The sequence below is a fragment of the Talpa europaea genome, assembly GCF_964194135.1.
Source record: "Talpa europaea genome assembly, chromosome: 4".
Lineage (NCBI taxonomy): Eukaryota > Metazoa > Chordata > Mammalia > Eulipotyphla > Talpidae > Talpa > Talpa europaea.
This window is the reverse complement of record NC_140070.1, coordinates 18798842-18818333: the sequence shown is the minus strand read 5'-3', so window position 1 is coordinate 18818333 and position 19492 is coordinate 18798842. Positions and strand designations below refer to the sequence as shown.

Genomic DNA, 19492 nt, shown 5'->3' with positions numbered 1-19492 from the left:
GAAATTTTGCATGATAAAGGCACAGTTAAATAATAAGTTAGGATTCATTGGTGTGTCTCCTCTTCAACTTGATCCAGATGCCATTAGTTGGACGAAGAATCAGATCTCCTGCCAGGCCAAGTTCTTCTCTTTTCTGGTTGCAGTCTACCCAAAAATGTCTCAGAATGCAGGAAAGAATGGTCTTTTCTTCCATCATGGCAAACTTTTGACCTTTAAATTAGTGCAAACACCATGAATTTAGTTATAGGTATATTTCAAATGGGAAAATAACACTGATTTGGAGGAAACAAGCTGTTTTGTATTCAGAGCAGGTCTTGGGATAACCAGGACCAGCTGGGAAGCTATTTAAAAATGAATCTTGAGTTCCCTTCTCTGCTCATACCCATTGTATCTGACTGCTGGGGTGCACCAGGAAATCTATATTTTAGCAATGCCCCCAGATGAATCCTGGGCTCCTTAAATCATGAAAATCCCTACTGTAAATCACCTTGTTACATAGCCTTTATGTAACTTATGACAATCTCCAAATATGATTCAGATTCATCCCCTTAAATCTGACATCATGTCACTATACCTGCTTTTACATATATAATAAAATGCTAGAGATGCTAGAGCCAAAACTGTTTATAATGATGATGATGTACATTATTTTTTTTTTAAAGTAGTTCAGCTGGGCATGTTGTAAATTTTCATTGTTTTATATTTGTAGAATACTATTCATAGAAAACCCCACAAAAAGTAAGTTAAATAATTATTAAATTTTAAACATAAAAGGTATATTTAACACAAAATATAAAACATGTGTCAGTTCTACCATGAAAGTGATTATTTTTTATGTTAAGTGCTGAATTGTGTGTTCCCTAGGCCCCTAAATTCATATGTTGAGTTCTAACATCCTGTACTTTAGAATGTGACTATGTTTGGGGATAAAACTTTTAAAAGGAAATGAAATTAAAATGAGCTTGTATACATGGACTATAATCCAATGTGACTGATGTCCTTAGAGAAAGAAGAGATTAGGAAACAGACACACACAGAAGAAAGATCATGTGGTGATACAGAAGAAAATGAACATCTACAAGCCAGAGAGTCCACAGAAGAAGCCACCATGATCCTGGACTCTAGTACCTACAACTACAAGAAAATCAATTTCTGCTTAAGCCACCAGTGTAGTACTTTGTAAACTAGTACAGTGAATGATGGTAACATCTTAAAAATAATGCATGGGAAGATGTAGAAAAAAGGAAAGCAATTTTTTTAAGAGCTGCAATGGAACACAAAATTGCAAAGAAATGTGAGAAACCCTCTATCATGTGGCCTAAAAGTCAAACCAACTCAGATGGATACAAACCTATACAGTTTCTTGGTCCAGCAGAGAAGGGCATATACGCATATGGATGGCGTCCTTGTGAGTTTTCTGGAAAGAATCTTTCTGGCTTGAATTCTTCGGGGTCTGGGAAGAACCTAGGGTCTCTGTGCAGTGCATAGGTAATGACGATTACTTCAGAGCCTTTCACAATTCTGTGACCCGCTGTCAAATAGAAAGTTGCCATTCCATAAGAATGAAGCAAGACAGACATACAAGCATCCATTTTCCTACTCTTCTATTGTATAATACATACCAATTTTGCAGTCGTCATTGAGGTGTCTGGAAAATAAAGGCACTGAAGGAAAAAGGCGAAGGGTCTCCTTAACAACACATTCCAGATATTTAAGTTTCTTCAGGTCCTCTAAGGTAGCAGGACGATCAGACCTTCCTGATTAAAGGAAATACACGAAGTGACAATGACAGAAATGTTGGGCTGGGAGATGGGTGGTCAGGGATGGGTGCTAAATAGCTTCCGAAGAAGTAGAACTTCTGCTACTACATATAATCAGAATAAAATGAGACAATATGCTCAACAAAAGAAACCAGACACAAAAATGTCACAAATGCATGATTCCACTTATAGTAAATACTCAGAATAGGTATACTCAAAGAAAGTAATCAGAGACTGGGGAGACAGAACTGGAAAGTGGCTGATTAACGGCACAGGGTTTCCTTTTTGGGGTGCTGAAATGTTTTGGAATGAGGTAGAGGTAACATTGTACAACACTGTGAGTGTACTGAGCTGCACATTTTTAAATGCTTAATTTGAAGTCTCAGAATTTCCTTCCAGAAGTGCTTCTTTAGGTCAGATTCTTGGAATTGCACCACAGTATGCCCCCAAATCCCTTCCCCCACCTCAGGCAAAGAAACCAAGGCAACTCTAGGCCTTAGACACATCCACTTCCCTGGTTTGGTGGAGGGAGAAAAACAATAGGGAGAAGCAACTGAACATATTGATAAAATAAAAAATGAAATAGACTTCATGCAGAAGCCAAATGTGGAGATTTTACAAGCAGAAAAGAAATAAAAGAAAAGCCAATTAAATTTCATCAGAAGAAATTTAAATTCACCACCAAAGTCTCAAATTGCAGGGTAACATTTGTCCACCAGACATAAGTCTACACTGCTTGGAGAAGATGAGGAGTTGCTCTGTTCTTAGACTAGAGTTGAAGTGACACTCTAACACAGGAATCTCCATAAAAAGGGGAGGTTCCAGTTTCCCTGCTGCACCTAATAAGGAGAAGAGCTGAGCAACCAGGTGAAGCTTTAGAAGGTTTGAAGGAGACACGGGAGAGGAGAGAAGTGAAGCAGAGAGACCCGTGAAGAAGGCTGCCTTTCCGGAGAGAAGACTATGACTACTAGAAAACCTTTATGCTTTATATACAAATGTCTATTTCATCTGTTAAGCAGGGAGACTCTTGAGGACAGTGACATCTGTTTGCATCCCCAACATCTAGCCCAATGCAGTCACAAGCCAGGCAATTAGCAAATGCCTTTAAGTGAATGCAGGAAGCAGAGGACATAGGCAAAGGAGGGGAATCCCCCTGGGGGTATCCTCATGGGGGCCTTCTGCCATTGTAATGTCTTTTTTTTTTTTAAATAAATTTTATTTTTATATTCCCCATACAATTGCAACCCCCTTATTTTGACCCCAATCTCTCCCCTCCCGGCCCATCACCCCCCATAGAATGTCTCTGGTTCATAGTTTTTTGTTGATTTTGATTTTCACTTTCTTATAGTTATTCTTTTTCCTGGTCCCTTATTTAAGTTTTCTAGATTCCTGCTATGAGTGAGCCCATCCAGTATTTTTCTTTTTCTTTCTGGCTTATTTTGCTGAGCATGATCCCTTCCAGCAAAAATATGGAACGCTTCACGAATTTGCGTGTCATCCTTGCGCAGGGGCATGCTAATCTTCTCTGTATCATTCCAATTTTAGTATATGTGCAGCCGAAGCGAGCACCACTGTAGTGTCTTTAGAGCAGGTCCTACACATCCTGATGAGAGAGAACACCACTGACTCAGAGGACTCGGGACCCAAGTATAACGACTGAAGGGCGCACCGTACCAAACACTCCCTCCAGCTCCTTGTGCACTTCTCTCTGGACTTCTGGGTAAGAACCCAGCAGGTATAATGCCCAGTTCATTGCAGCTGCGGTTGTATCATGGCCCTACAATGGAAGGAAAAAAATAATTTAAAAGCCGAGCAATAGTGAGAAGAACAGCAATAACTACACTTTGAATTCACAGAGGCAATGTGGCTGCAGAGCACAGCAAATTAACTCTGTATAGCAAGTCACTGCAGTGAGACACAGAAATGCTGGAGATTCACACTTAGATTTTTCATGCTACACGGAGTTGCCAGAAGTTTTAATAAGGGGACTTCTAAAGGAACTAATGTGTGAGACTTTTTGTTTGTTTTTTGTGGGACCCTCGCCAGTGGCCAGGGAACAAACCGGTGCTGCAGAGGCTGCGGGCAGCCTCGCAGCCCGTGCTCAACCGCTGCGCCACCAGGGAGGCTCTATGTGAGACTATTTTTAAGGGGGTTAAATTCTGACTTTCCTGAGTCAAACTGCCATATCTATACTTCTCTACCTTCCCATTTGTAAGGTAGATTCTACCTGTTGGTGCTGGACACGGTGATTATGTGTGGGTCTGTGTCATGTTCTCTTCATGACTTGTTGGTAAGTAGCCACATTTAATACTTGCTGAGTTTTAGGAAAAATATGAAGTACTTTGCAGAAATGAACTCTTTTTACTTCAAAAAAACTTGCATGAAATGTTTGATGCTGCTAGTCAGATTTTAGAGATTAAACCAATGAAACAAAAAAGTTAAATAACTTCCCCAGAGCCAGATGCATTAGTAGGAAGAAGAGGTAGAAATAGAACCCTCAGGGTCCACGCTATTCCCCTCTGCCAGTGGTGTGGGATAAAGATGTTTAGACAACTTTGTTTTCTGCTCATTGTTGTAGGCCTTTGTTTCTTATGTTCCATCCTCATCTTTTTTTTTTTTTAAAGATTTATTTATTTATGCATACAAGAGCTGGGGTACAGGCCAGAGATGCAGGGGGGTGAGAGGAGTCACCAGAGACAGAGTGGGGAACAGAACAGGCAGATTGATCAACGTACACTGCTGAGGGGAGAAGTGGGCAAGTCAGGAGAGGTCTGCTCCGCCATGTGGGTTTCTCCCTAGCCAGCTGGGGATTGAACTCATGCTGCAGGGGATGTGGAAAGCTTCAAAGTGTGGTGCTTAACCCTTGTGCCACCAGGGAAGCCCCCATCCTCAACAGGACATTTCCAATACAAAAATGGTGGGTTCTTCTGAATAAAATGTTATATATTTGAGGAAATGATGAAAATGATAGTTGTATAAGGTTTTAGAGAAAACATACATTCCCCTCTAAGGATGATCTTATTTTTCCATTTTCCTAGCCAACAAATGATAATAGTAATATTTCAGTCTCTGGGTAGAAACCTTCAAATCATTTGTCTTATTTGCTTTCTTTTTTTCCTATACTATATTTTTATGAAAGTGACATTGCATTATGGCAGTGATGCCGGAAATAACATAATAGGCAATACCTCAAACATGAAGGTATCAACTTCTTCTCGAATATCATCATGACTTAGCTTGTTCCCTTGATCATCGGTTACATTTAAAAGCAAGTCAAGAAAAGCCCTGCGTTTATTTTTGGAGGAGGCGGTGCCCTGGTGGTCAGTTGGATTTTCTTCCTCCCTCTTCATTTCATTGGCCCGTTCAGCTATGACCTGTGTGATATAAGCATCACATACTTTGTTTGGAATTTATGTTAACACATTTTCTCAACAAAACATATTTGGTTCTTTGTTTAAACTCTTCTATCTCAACAATAACTTGGGTTCTTGTGAATATGACGCATCCTATTGATACTTTAGAACATTATTCAATAAGGCTCTTGAAAATAAATTTAATGTCAGACAAATTCATAATCTTCAAGTGCAATTTGTGGCTTTTCCTAAATAAAAATAGAATAACTGTCTACTTGATAGGAACTTATAGATTGGGTGGAGTTAATGATAACCAGTTTAGGTGGCAGAGGGAATGCAATCATCATTCGATAGACTAATTGTAGATCCCTTTAATTACATATTGTATTTAGAGAAAATAAAGTGGGAAGTTGATTCATCAGTTTACCCTAAGTGCCTGCTGTGCCTTCTGTCTACAATGCTGTTTACTGAGACGCCAGCATGGTGGTGACCTCTCTTCCTCCAGGCCTCTGCTCATCTTCACATCAGAAAGGCCTTCTCTGATGGCTGCAAGGCTGGTTCCTAGCACTCACTGTCTTCCTAACACTATGTTTTCCCATTACACTGAACACTTGACATTATAATGTACTTCTTCTTTAGCATCTTCCCCAACTTGTAGAACTCATCCATAGAACAGCTAATTTGTCTTCATTTGTTGATATATTTCCAACCTTTTCAACACTGCTTGGCATTTTAAGGAATGCTCATTTGATATGTTTTGAATGAGAAAAATAAAAGTCCATAAACTTAATTTGGCTATATATGTCACTTTCTTCTTCTATCAGGAAATTCTAAATCTGTACTAGGTGGTTTTGAGGGCAAAACACTAACTTCTTTTGCATTTGATGGAGGTCCTAGAGCCTAGAGGTCTGTGTGGAATTGTCAATATTTATTGATTGAGTGCTATTTTATATCAAACTTAGAATTATTTGTTTACATGCACTGATACTAATGTGTGAAATTTGAGGCAAAATGTAATTATACCCATAAAACATGAACTGTTTGCCATTCTCCTACCATGAGGTAATTATATACTATAAAGGTGGCCAGCTTAACCAATGTCTCATATATCTACCATCTGCTGACTTAGTAACACTTGCTCTGCTGGTGATGGGATGAACCTCATTGTAAGGAACCAAATCCAACACATTAAAAAAAAAATATAGCAAGGAGAGAAAAAATTTAAACAATTGAGATAGTATTTTTAAATCAAAATTTGATATACTTTTCAATAAAATTTTGCTTTTTTTATACACACATCTTTAATATAATTGACATCCTATAATCACAACACCACCACTATCACCTGATTGTATTTGAATTGGAAATAAAACAATAATTTCTAGTTACTTTTCATCTTTTACAAGTAAAAATACTGCTATACATTTCCTTTTACCTTTGAAAATTCTTGCCCAATCCAAACATTCTCAAGAAGAGTCTGCAAACATAGATCATTGTCTTTTATTCTTTTAACAAACTATTAATAAAAGTTCATAACTCATCTCACTTTTTGTTTACATATAACCTCTCCTACTAGACTAACCTTTAGCATACACTTGCTTCACTGTTTGATATCTAGCAAGGGCTAAATTAATATTTGTTGAATATATAGGTAAAATTGTGCTGCCTATTTCTTTCCATTATTATTGAACTTTTATCTTGGAAGAAACCAGTTCTACAGTCCTACACTGGGCATGTTAACAAATAATAAAAATCATGAACTTATAAAAATACTGGAGGTGGACAATGTTAATGGTTGCACAATATTGAGGGTGTATTTTATAACATCAAAATGCCTATTTAAAAGAGGAGTAAAGGTCACTCATATTATGAACATTTTGCCACAATGGGAACTTACATTTTTGGTAAAATTATGTAGAATCATTAGGCTCCTCTTGTGTTCCTTTCCGTCTTTAAACATAAGGAATATTCGATCAGGCCAGAGCCAGGGCATCTTGATTCTTCTAAGTAAGATATCACTCATTCTATAAATAGTATAGAAATATATCAGCTGATATATCTACTCTGTATTTCTTGAGCATCTATTTGTTGCCTGGTCTCAGTGAGGGTAAGATAGGGTGGTGATAATGATTTTTCTGAGAGGTGATTAAGAGCCTCATGATTTAAGCTCATCAGTGAAGGCATGGAATGTTACACACCCAATGAAGTTTAACCTTTTGATGAGTTTTTAGATGATTAAGGAATCTTACAAACAGCCTTACTAGTTAACCATCTGATCACTGCTTCTGTTTCTCCAGAGAGTGCTGGCTCCCAAGCCTGCCTGTGGCTCTTGCTTCACCTGTTAAAGAGATGATCTGCCTCTTTTTAAAATCCACTCATTGGCTTGATCACTCCTCTGCAATGACAGAAAACAACTGGCTGCCTTATTCTACAGAAAAGTGCTTGGTGCATGGTAAGTGCCAATCTGCCCCACCGCTGCCCCAAACACAGCTCTTATCATTTCCAGTGATGGAGCAGGAAGACTCATGTCTTTTACTTCATGACAGAATGAGATACCCATTCTTCAGGGTAGCCTTCCTTGGCCACTCAATGGGTATTTCTATTTTCTTCTCTAACAGCAAATTGATCTTTCCTTTTAACCATGTATTATAATTTATAAATTTATATTTGTTTCAAAAGCTATCTCCCAGTACCTCCTGGTCATGGGTACTCAATAATTTTCATAATTTAAAATGAAATGAGCAGTGAAGTTTAATGACAGAACATGTCAAATCATATCCTAGACCTACCTTTTAATAACTGAATAATACCATAAGCAATTTTAAAAGTAAAATAAATTATGTCAACTAAAAACTAATACAGTGTAGAAAAATATGGGACAGGTGAATAAAAACAAACATAATACACAATAAGAAAGAGAAACAACAAAAGACCATATAGTATCATCTAATTTTTTTCTTTCTATGAATAACTTTTTTATCTAGTGGCTAGCGGACTGTAAGACATGCTTATCTCCTGGCTATCAATTAGTATCATAATGTAATGATTCAATCTCATGCATAATTGTCATTTAAAATTACGGCTGAATATACATTGTGTAAATGATTGTCAAATCATTAAAGTTGGAAAAATATGTACCATAAATTATATACCATTCCTCTATTGTTGAAATACATGCTTAAATATTAGTTTAATTTGTAGTATAACGTCCATTAAGGAACAATGGAAAACACAAGCAAAAATCATAAACAATGACTACTTTAAAGCCTTAATTATGAACAATTTAAAAAACAATAAAAAGGCCTCCATTTACCTATAAACAGCACGTACATACTCAGAATCTTCATGACTTTGAGCATTAATATTCTTCCCCATAGCAGTTTCTATAAAATATGGTGAGGAACAAACATTCAATTCATGCACATTTCTTGTGTTTCTTTTCCAGGGGCAGGCACTTGACCAAAAAAAGACAAATCCTGTTTGGTTCTTGTATATTTTAAAGTCCCCACTTCCCCTCTTCTCCTGCACCTTCTGCTCTCCTGCTCCCTGCCCCTGCTCTCTCTCTCCTTTCTCCTTCCTGGCAGGTGGACTCTGGCTGTTCTGCTCTCAGCCCTGTGCTGTTCTCAGGCAGTGGGCTCCACAGTAGGCCCACCCTGGAGAATCCAGTGTCCTTTCCAAACCCCTCCTGTGCCTTTCCATGAACAATAGCTCTTTTCCATTTGGGTCACATTGTCTTTACACTAATGGGTGACACTCACCACAGATGATATCTAGGGCACACAGCGTGATGTAAGAAAAGCAGTTAAATGCTTCTTGGTTAACATGTCTCTCAAGCTTATTAACCAGTATATTTGCTTGTTTGTTCATGACATCTAAGAAGTTCTCCAGAATTGTAAAATGGAAAGTGGGTGTTAACATTTTTCTGCGAGCGCGCCACTTGTTTCCAGTACTAGAAAAACAATGCACCATGACAAAAGAGAAATAAAGTACAAATACAGTCATGTCAGCAAAAACCCCATGAAATAGGTGAATCTACAGATTCTCAAATGCTTTAGTCAAAAATACAGTGATTCATCTATATGTATAAAATATATATTTTACATATTATTCTATATTATTAATGTTTAAGTATTTTAATTTCTAAATTCTGAGATGCTAAAAATTAGATTTAATTCCTTAATTCTCTGAAAATGCACATGCTCCTGATGCTGCTTTATCTCCATCATGAGTTTTCCAAAGTCCCCACGATGGTTTCCTTTCTCTTGCTAGGTAGGCCCTCTCCCAGAGCATAGGGTCCTAACCTGGATGCAAGCTCAAGAATTGGGGTTACTGCTTTTTCATTTGCTTTTCAAGATTCCCTGTGCCAAACTCTCATTTCCTTCACTCTGTTGGGACATGAGGACCTCCTGATTCTCTTTTGAAAACAGGTGATCATTGGGCCTCCCCAGTGGTGCAGCGGTTGAGTGCTGGGTTGCAAAGCTGCCCGCAGACTCTGCAGCGCCGGTTCGATACCTGGCTGCTCCCGGCCACTGGAGGAGGGTCCCACATGGCGCGCAGACCTCTCCTGCTCCCCTCAGAAGTGTACTTCAGTCCTTCTGCCTGCTCTGCTCCCAGCTCTGGCTCTGGTGAATTCTCTCACCCTCCCGCGTTCTAACTGTACCCACTGTTTGTATAAATAAATAAATAAATAAATAAATAAATCTTTTAAAAAAAAAGAAAAGAAAACAGTTGATCATTACTGAAGATGGTGCCTAGACATCACCATGCACCTCCTATTTGTTTAAGACCCATATTTAGCCAGACCTATCTTTATAGCTTCTCCCTTACATCCTGACAGCACAACCTTACTACAGAACAACCGTGTGTCGATTTTTAATATATCAAGTTATGCATTGAAACAACTATTTCTACAAACAGCTTTACAAATTGATATTGACATACCTTGTAAGAAGTCCTAGGCCAAGCCATGGTTCTAAAAAATTGTACAGATAGGACTTGTCAATTTGCCTTGAACTAGTCACAATTACCTTAGAAAGAAAAAAGAATATTTGAGACATATATAGACATCAAAACAATCTCAGTGATAAGGATATCTGCCTAGAACACACCTACTTGAAGCAACATTGCATCGCCATTATTTCTCTGTGATTCATTTTCATTTCTCTGCCTGGAAGAAATTCAATTAGAGATCTGAATCTTTAACTGTCAGAAAACTTGGTGACTAAAAGGAGTTGAGAGAAAGGAAAATGGTCCAAGATAATTTCTTGTTTCCTGTCATAACCTAGGATCTAGTTATGTATTAAGCAAGTGCGCTGGGTGGGGAGCATGGGCAGGTGAATCCAGAGATGGACTACATCTAGGGAGATGAGAATCACTTTTCAGATTTGAATTTCGCCTCATCTATAAGCAGATGTGAAGTTCAGGCTAAAAGCTGGAGCCAGAGGTACACATCTGAGTGTCTCCAGCAGACACCTAACACTGGAAGCCAGGGGTGTGACTAGGTTGCCTATTCGCAAAGTGAAGTAGAACATTTAGTGGATCAACATTGGCTCCTTTACTCTAACAACACTCTGCCACCTATTCCTAATCTATGTACTCTAGGTCATGGGTCTCTCTAGTGCCCTCACGATCCACTCAGAACTAGGGTTCCAGTTGTGGTAGAAGAAAAACGCCAACATTTTCACCATAGTAACTAAGAAAGACTCTCCCAGCACTATTGCCTAGATATTTCCATTTTTAACTTTGTTCCAAAAAGAGAAACTCTATTTATTTCATTTTTATTCTCACCCAAATCCTTTTCTCATCAAACCACAAGATAATTTATTTCACCAGTGTCCCATAATAAGTAACAAGTATACATTCTTTGGAGGATTAATTTCAATCAAGAGTATCTACATCTGTCCTATTAATATCAGATTAGCATTGTCTTTTAGGAAAGTTAATTTGTAATAGTACTTTTTTTTTAAAGATTTATTTATTTATTTATTTATTTATTTATTTATTTATACAAGCACTGGGTATAGTCAGAAGCTTAGGAGGGTGAGAGAATTCACCAGAGTCATTGCGGAGAGCAGATCAGGCAGACTGACGAAGTACACTGCTGAGCAGTGGGCAGCAGGAGAGGTCTGCACGCCATGTGGGACCCTCACCCAGTGGCCGGGGATCAAACCGGCGCTGCAGAGGCTGTGGGCAGCTTCGCAACCCAGCGCTCAACCTCTGTGACACCGGGGAGGCCCTGGAATAGTACTTTTATAATGAATATAGGATGAGAATGTGAGCCCATTCAGGGAAACCCTCATATTAACTAGTTTATATATTTTTTATCTCCAAACAGTGCCTGGCAGATGCCATATGCGACCCTGTGGAATCTGAAATTGTTCTATAAAATGTCTGCTTCTGCAGACTTTCCAGAAAGGGAAACAAACAAATTGGCACCTGACACCCAATGTTCCCTGATATCTGGAGGCTGTTGCTCTTCCAGGACTCAGAGTCCACCTCAAAGCAATGAATGCTCCTATCCAGCTGTAATAAAGTTGTCAACACTTGCTCGTGTGCTTAACATAATTAAATATATGTAAATAGTCACTATACTGATTCTGATCTCACACCATCAAATACAGAGTGGATTAGTGATCATATCTACCCTGTACTCACCTCCACACTTTCTGCGTTATAAAGGGTCACCACTGGTATTGGCCCAAGCCAGAGTTTGACCAGTGGCAGGTGTCGGAATTCTTCAGTATATTCAAGTAACTGCTGGAAAAATTCTGTAAAAAAAATAATTTTTTAAAAATTTATTTATTTATGCATACAAGAGCTGGGGCAGAGGCCAGAGATGTGGGGGGTGAGAGGATCCACCAGAGACAGAGTGGGGAACAGAACAGGCAGACTGACTGAAATACACTGCTGAGGGGAGCAGCGGGTAAGGCACGAGAGGTCTGCTGTGCCACGTGGGTTTCTCCCTGGCCAGGAATCGAACTCATGCTGCAGAAGCTGCGGATTGCTTCATAGTGCAGTGCTTAACACCTTGCATCACCAGGGAGGCCCAAAAAGAATAAATTTTTTTTAAAGATATATTTATTTATACAAAAACTGGAGTACAGGGCAGGTGCGCAACAGGGTGAGAGGATTCACCAGAGACAGAGCGGGAAACAGAACAGGTAGACTGAAATACACTGCTGAGGGGAGCAGTGGGTGAGACAGGAGAGGTCTGTCTGCGGAGATGTCCACATGGTGAGACAGGAGAGGTCTGTCTTACCATGTGGGCATTACCCCAAACAGCAGGGGTCGATCTGGCACTGCAGAGGCTACGGACAGTTTCACAGTGCTGCGCTCAACCACCTGCGCCACCAGGGAGGCCCAAAAAATAAATATTTTTAATTAAAAGTAACTAACTCAGTCAAGATGACAATTTTGTAATAGGTCCCTTAAAATGTCTATTTGGGTATTTTTTTTAACTTTGGGGAAGTCACTGTCTCCAAATGTCTCATTCTTAAAGGTAAAGTATATCATCCCTAGAAACTGATGCTTGAATTATGAGAGTAATTTAATTTAATTATGACTATACAACATATATTAAACAACCAGGTTAATTGTGATGTGCCAAACTTCAAATCAACAAGAAAGAACAATTTTGTCTACATAAGAACCACATTAGATGGATTTCCTAAGTGCCTGGAGGTTATTCATTTTCTCTAGTGTCTTGCAGCCCCTTTATAGGGAGGGAAACCTATTCATCCTTCCACTGGGTTGGCTGTAGTTTTGTTAATAAATGGCGTTATACAAATGTTAATTGTTTAGTTTTGATAATTGTATTAATCATATAATAATTCACCAGTAGAGGAGCTGGGTAAAAGGCATATGTGAATTTTCTACTATTTTGTGACTTTTCTGTGGGTCTAAAACTATTTCAAAATACATGAAATTTTGAAATGTAAAAGGAAGTATATTTTTCTGAAGGTGGAGAGTAAGAAGTAAGCTGGAGGAGGATTAAAAAGATATTTCGTTGACTTGGAGAACACTTACATACAAATTTATTGTAATTGACTAATGTCTGTATCTCCTCTCATATAGGACAAAAGGTTTTACTTGATTCAAACGGTGGAATTGGTTTGGAAATGTGAAAAAATAAGGAAAAGTTCTCATAGTGAATAAAAGAAAAAAATCATTGACCTAATGAATTTTATTGAGAGGCTTTGTGGACAGCATAATGATTAGATGGGCAAATTTTATAGTTAATGAAGTCAATTTTTGATTACAAATCCAAAATGAGAATTAAGAAGCTGGAAGCCAGCTTCGTGGCTCACACATGCAGTCCTCGAGCATCGAATGTGTGCCTCCAAACAACTAACCTCTAGCCTCAGGAACGGATAAAGGTCACTTCCGCAACAAATCACAGTACCAGAGGCAATGAAGAGATTGCTAGAATGGAAGGTTAAGTCTGAGGAATTACTGAAAGTGACTGAGAAGATAGCAAATACCATGAAGTAGATGGCTTTTGAGTGCTAAAGAATGATCTGAATTTTTATAGGTACAAAAAGGGAAGTGGAGGTGGGAGAGAGAATATAAATTAAGCAGCTGAAACAGTACATCAGAGACATAGAAAATTCTCTGTCTGTCCAGCCAAACTATACGATCAGCATGATAACACTGGGAGATGAGACTGTAGTGTTGGAGACATGGAAATTTCATTTTTTTCTCTTACAGGCTCTGGGAGTAACAGAAAGTATCTGATATGGACTAACACACGGGAATTTATTTTAGGACTGTAAAATTAATGTGTGTGAGGTCAGAGAATAATGTTGGACTACAGGTTATAAAATGGGTGAGATCTGATGCACCTGGGTTAGTCATGCTGATCCTGCTTTTCGAGTGTTCTGGTATTAGGTGTGGGGAAACAGTGTCCATCATCCCAACAGCAGCATTGAAAGTCTGTGAGAAACTTGGGCGCCACCACTCTCTGTGCTAACACCCAGGAGGTCCCAGCCTGGGAAATTGCAGCATGGCACTGGGAGAAGTCATTCAGTGACAAAAGTGTCCATCAAGGAACAGCACGGCCGTACCCAGTGACTAAAGGATGAGGAGTCAGGGTCCAGGCCTCAGAAGAGAGCTGGCAAAGTTTAGACAGTTGTCGTGACCCTCATCCAGCAAGGTGAGGAAAAGGATTGAGTCCTAGTTGGGAGCTGATTACACTTGAGGAACTGAGGCCTCACTACACAGCTAGAAAAGGCCAGGTAGGAAAGGGTGGGGGGGCAGGCTATCTGGTAGGCATGTGGGTACCAGGACTTTTACTGAGCAAAGGCAATGCCCAAATGACACATCTGGACTTACCCAACCCCACTATGAATCTACTGATACGCACTAAGATTTCAACAGAGCAGCTGCAAATGGGAATTTGGGCACCAGGGACAAAAGTGCATGGTATAAAAAAACAAACCAGTTAACCTTTTTCATTGCCAATAAATGTGTACATGCTCAGCCTATCCCTGCTACTTATTCATGCCAAAACTTCAACCCACCCCTGGTCTTCAGGACAAGCTGCTTAAAGTCCAGTGAGAAAGGGCCTGAGCCTCAGGGATGTCCACTGCAAATACTACTAAAGAGCAGTGATTTTGAACAAAGTGTTTGTACATTCTGCATCAAAATCTACTATAATTGTTCTAAAAATCTAACACTCATTCTATTTATTTACTGTTTCAGATTATTATAGGCCAGATCTAGTACCAAGTGTATTATATGCATTATATCTTTTATGCCTCACCACAGTTAGATGAGAAGCATTATTATTGTCATTACATAACTGAGGAAATTCTACACAGTTAATTAATTTGTTCATTCACAGAGCTAGTGAGTAGTAGAAACTGGCTTTGAACCTGAGAGTTAGACCTTGACAGACAGATAGGGTCTGGGACCCTGGGAGACATAACAGGAGGGAGCAAATCAATTACAGGGAAGAAAATCAAAACCCTGTGTTGAAAAGTCACCAGTTTGCCTATATGAACACATAAATCCCAAAGAAGCAATCAAGAAATTGCAAGACCACCACTCCTGTACCCCTACACCAAAAACATGAGCACATGGCACTAATTTACCCAGCAACAACCATTTTCCAGACCCCTCCTGTGTGGGAGCTGCTCAGTTTCTCTATCTGTCCCTGCATAAATCTCCTCGGGCCTGCTTGCCTTGCTGAGGGCAGGAGTTGGTCTGTTTCTTTAAATAAACCCTTCAGCTTGATTGCTGTTGTGTGTGTGGTTGTTTCATTCTTTTATCACTGGGAAAGGCAGGTGTTGACATAATATACCAGAAAGGCAAGAAATTAGAATTCAAGAGGGCAATGGGAAGCCAATTGCAATATTCCAGTTAGGTTTACTGAGGCCAGAATTTGGACCATCATCACAAAGTGAAACACAGCCTGTCGTATGAGATTAGGTGACTGAGAACAGGGAAAATATTCAGAATATTCTGATAGTCACGACTTTGATGAGGTCAATGCTGGATACTGGACAAAGCCTCAATAAATGTTGATTGACTATTATGGTTCCATATTCTAATCAAATTCTCAACAGTGATTTGGAAACTGCATGCATTAATTTTAACCTAAAATAACTGTGCAATACAGTTTCATTTATAATTAAGGGGAAAATAACTCTCATTTACAGAGTTTTAAACAATGTCTCAAAGTCCAGCACTTGGTTGCAAACCTAGAAATTGAGTAATGTTTTCTGTGATGCCAAGGCATCCTAATTACCAACACTTGTTGTTGATGGTTTAAAAAGTCCCTTTGTAAGACTACAAGTGTATTGATGGTGGGCATGGTGTGGTGACATACATCTGAGGAGGTGTGACCTATTCCCCTAAATCATATACAGTATTATAAACCAATGTAACCTCAATTACATATATATTAATAAATGAAAAAAATATATTAAAAATTCCTTTGTAAAAGACAGTATTTGTCATTCAATTCAGCAAAAAGAATTACTTTAATTACTCCCATGAAGACAGTTTGTTTTGGGCCTCCCCGGTGGCGCAGCGGTTGAGCACTGGGTTGCGAAGCTGCCCGCGGCCTGTGTGGCATCGGTTCGATCCCCGGCTGCTCCCCAGCCACCGGAGGAGGGTCCCACATGGCGCGCAGACCTCTCCTGCCGCCCGCTGCTCTCCTCAGCAGTGTACTTCGGTCCTTCTGCCTGCTCTGCTCCCCGCTCTGGCTCTGGTGAATTCTCTCACCCTCCCACGCTTCTGACTGTACCCAGTGCTTGTATAAACAAAGCAAACAAATAAATAAATAAATAAATAAAACATGCCTCTATTTAAAAAAAAAAAAAAAAAAGACAGTTTGTTTTGAAACGGGTCTTATTCACTGGGGACTCAAATCATAGAAAATTTCCCTGAAAGAATTTGATGAGAATTTCTTAAGTATGTGGCTTCCTGTTGGGGAGCTATATTTCTGTACTTAAAGCCTTAAGGTGGAAGCTCTGTTTTTACTATGAACCAAGATGATTTTAAAGGTGATATTCACATCTCTAAATGTCTTGTGGGATCACTGGCAAAATTAATCACACTGATGGTTAAAGATTTACTTGAATTTCTTCTGCCAAAAAATATTTTCAAGATTTTGGTAACACTTTCCCATGAGGTCTCATCACATAACCATGAAGATAAAATTACAGCATTCTATTTATTTGAGGGAATAGAATGTAAAAGAAACAATCACTGAAGCATTACAGTCAATGAGCAGTAAAGTTACTATTAACAATGAATCTGAAGGCAAATTGGGATCTGGTCCTGGGCTTTTTTTACACTAGTCATTTTACAGGTCAATCTTTTCAGCGCAGGGTATCTCAACCTAAACACTCAGGAAATGAAGTGCTAAAATCTAATTGCTTTCCTAAAAGGGAATTACAAATACCTGGTGTTATTGGGGAGCTTTCTAGATGAAAGTCACTTTTCCTACTAGCAAAAAATAATAAAAATCAAATTCTCTAAAATGATAACAAACAAATGCCAACGCCACCACACTCTAATAAATAAGGCTAATGGAATTTGTTGATCAGATTTCCAGAAGATGCTGTCATCACAGCTTGCTGTTATTATGTAACCTCCTTAAATATGAAGGTCAAGAAGGAATAAAGTTGTCCGAAGATCTTGTGATGTGTGTTTGGGGTGAGGGGTGCAGGGCCTCAACTGAGCCTAGGAGAGAGGGGAGACATCTAAGGTATTCGTTGGCTGGGTTCCTGGGAAATTCCTGCCCTTAAAGTTTGATAGAACAGACAGAGAGACAAGCAGTGTTTTGAGACAGGACAGCTACAAAGTGGAAAGTGAAAGAGAATAAGCAGAAGGACAGGAGTTTGGAAATACTGCATCCAGTTATAGCTGAAGAGAAAGTTCTTATGGATGGAGGGCAGAGCGGGTTAGGCAAGTGCCAGAGCAGCTGGAGAGAAGTGAAGAGTCCATTCTTTAGCAGGTGACACTTTCTCTCTGCTGGCAGCCAACACCTCAAGCAGTGGAGATCCACGAAGACCCAAGGGCTGGAGGGAGATGAGGACTATGGTTCAGGCTGTGGGAGGAGTTCCTGCTTCTCACAGACACCCTGCTAGGCGGGGTCACACCAAGGAGCCCACCAGGCCAGGGCCAGGGCAGAGCTCCTTACCTCTTGCATCGGGTTTCAACCACAGCGCGTGTCCTACAAAGGGAAGGGCGCCACGCACTGTCGGGACTGTCCACAGCTGCAGCCATTTCTGCGCGTAGCTCGCCAGCATCTGCAGGAGGTTCAACACCAGGGCGGCTCCGGCCAGGGAGACGGCGCTCAGGACGCCCCAGAGCAGCATCTTCTGCCCCATGGGCACTAGCCACATCTCTGTCACCACTCCGGCGGCCATTGTGCTCAGGACTTAGCTGTGGGGACCGAAGGAGCAGAGTCCCAATGGAGGCAGCAGCCCTGGGTCCAGCCTCTGAAGTTACACTGCACTGCCCCAGACGTTTCAAGATCCAGGGAAGTGAGAGGCCCAGGAGGTGGGAAGAAACGACCTCAGGCTACTTCCACTTCCTCCCCCAGGAGAGGCACTTGTCTGGGTGCACTGGAGTGCGCTGTGTTCAAAATGAAATAAAGAGGTATGTGGCTTGAAATTCAGTGTTTGGAACTTCCTGTTCCGGTGTGGGGACCTAACCACAAGCTTCTTTGAGCAACTTCAGTGTTTTTGTCCTCAGCTGGGTCTGGCTGCTTGCCTGGGTGGGAGGTGCATCCTGGCTTCTGGATTAGGGTCAATCAGAGCAGCTGTCTGTTGGATCTAAAGAAGACTTTGGGCACAAACTTAGGGGCACCCTTTATCAGTTTGACTCAGGTAACTGAGATTCTGAGGACTGACTTAGATGGTCGTGCTCCAAATATTTTCCAAAATATTCTCTGGCCCAAGAAGAGCCAATACCTAAGAGAACAAGAGAGTTGAGAGGTTGATGAGGATGAAGGTTAAGGTCTGTAAATGCAGTGGAAGAAAGAGATGCTGGAAAGAGGGTTTGAGGAGACAGTCCTTCTGGAGGATTCTAGAAGGAGCAAAGACAAACCCCTGGACCTGCCCAAGGAGAAGGGGAGGACAGGAGAAGGATGCGCCAATTCTGCTCAAGGCTTTGTTCACGCTCTCCCAGCTTCTCTCTTTTCTCCAGGCAGATGTACCCCAATCCTGACCCTGGGTCCCTTGTCTTCATTCGATCCTTCTTACAAAGGGGCAAGGCTAGGAGTGTCCCTCTGATAGCAGCGTCTCCCTAAGCTATAGGAACAGTGTCAGGAAGATGAGAGATGTCCTGCATCCCTACTTTGCTTAATTAGTTTCCTTTTATTTGCAGCTAACCATGTGGGGCTCTCCACAGGCACCTGCAGGGCCTCTTTGATGTGGAGAAAAACGTGTCTAAGGCTCTCCTCCAACTGAGTGTTTTTTTAAATGTCTCTGTATGCAAGGACATGGAAAGAAATTCATGAAATATTAAATGAAAAAATAAAACAAAATGTAATTGCCATTTAGGGAGAAAATCCTCCCTTCACTGCAGCAGGACTAATATCTAGAAAGAAAATGCTGATCAGCTCGATGGAGTGGGAATGGAGAAGTTACACTTTATATTGTATTCATCTCTTTATTGCTTAATCTCTTTGAGACTTGAGAACTAAATGTGTTCACTTCATATGCTAAAGCATATCTCACAGGCTTTAGTTTTCACCTCTCCAAAGGATTGAGGTTGAACAATTTCAGCTATAAAATATGATTATGTGTATTGCACTTTCTACTAATCTCTGCGGACAAAACAATAAAAGTCCTCCAATAACACCACTTCATTCAGTGTCATTTTGCTATTTTATTGATGAAGGGGAGAAAAAAGATCCCCAACTCG

The 19492-nt window shown here is 40.2% G+C and overlaps 1 protein-coding gene across 1 annotated transcript; it reads right to left on the bottom strand.

Moving 5' to 3' along the window:
* Positions 1–37: 37 nt before the first annotated feature.
* LOC311170169 (cytochrome P450 4V2-like) lies at positions 38–17991 on the bottom strand (the record flags this gene model as incomplete). The annotated part of the gene is made up of 11 exons (XM_084232567.1): positions 38–210; positions 1352–1531; positions 1623–1757; positions 3435–3537; positions 4949–5134; positions 7011–7137; positions 8427–8496; positions 8872–9062; positions 10055–10140; positions 11768–11880; positions 17763–17991. The coding sequence occupies 11 exons, from the start codon at positions 17989–17991 to the stop codon at positions 38–40; spliced, it is 1593 nt and encodes a 530-aa protein (XP_084088693.1).
* Positions 17992–19492: the final 1501 nt, after the last annotated feature.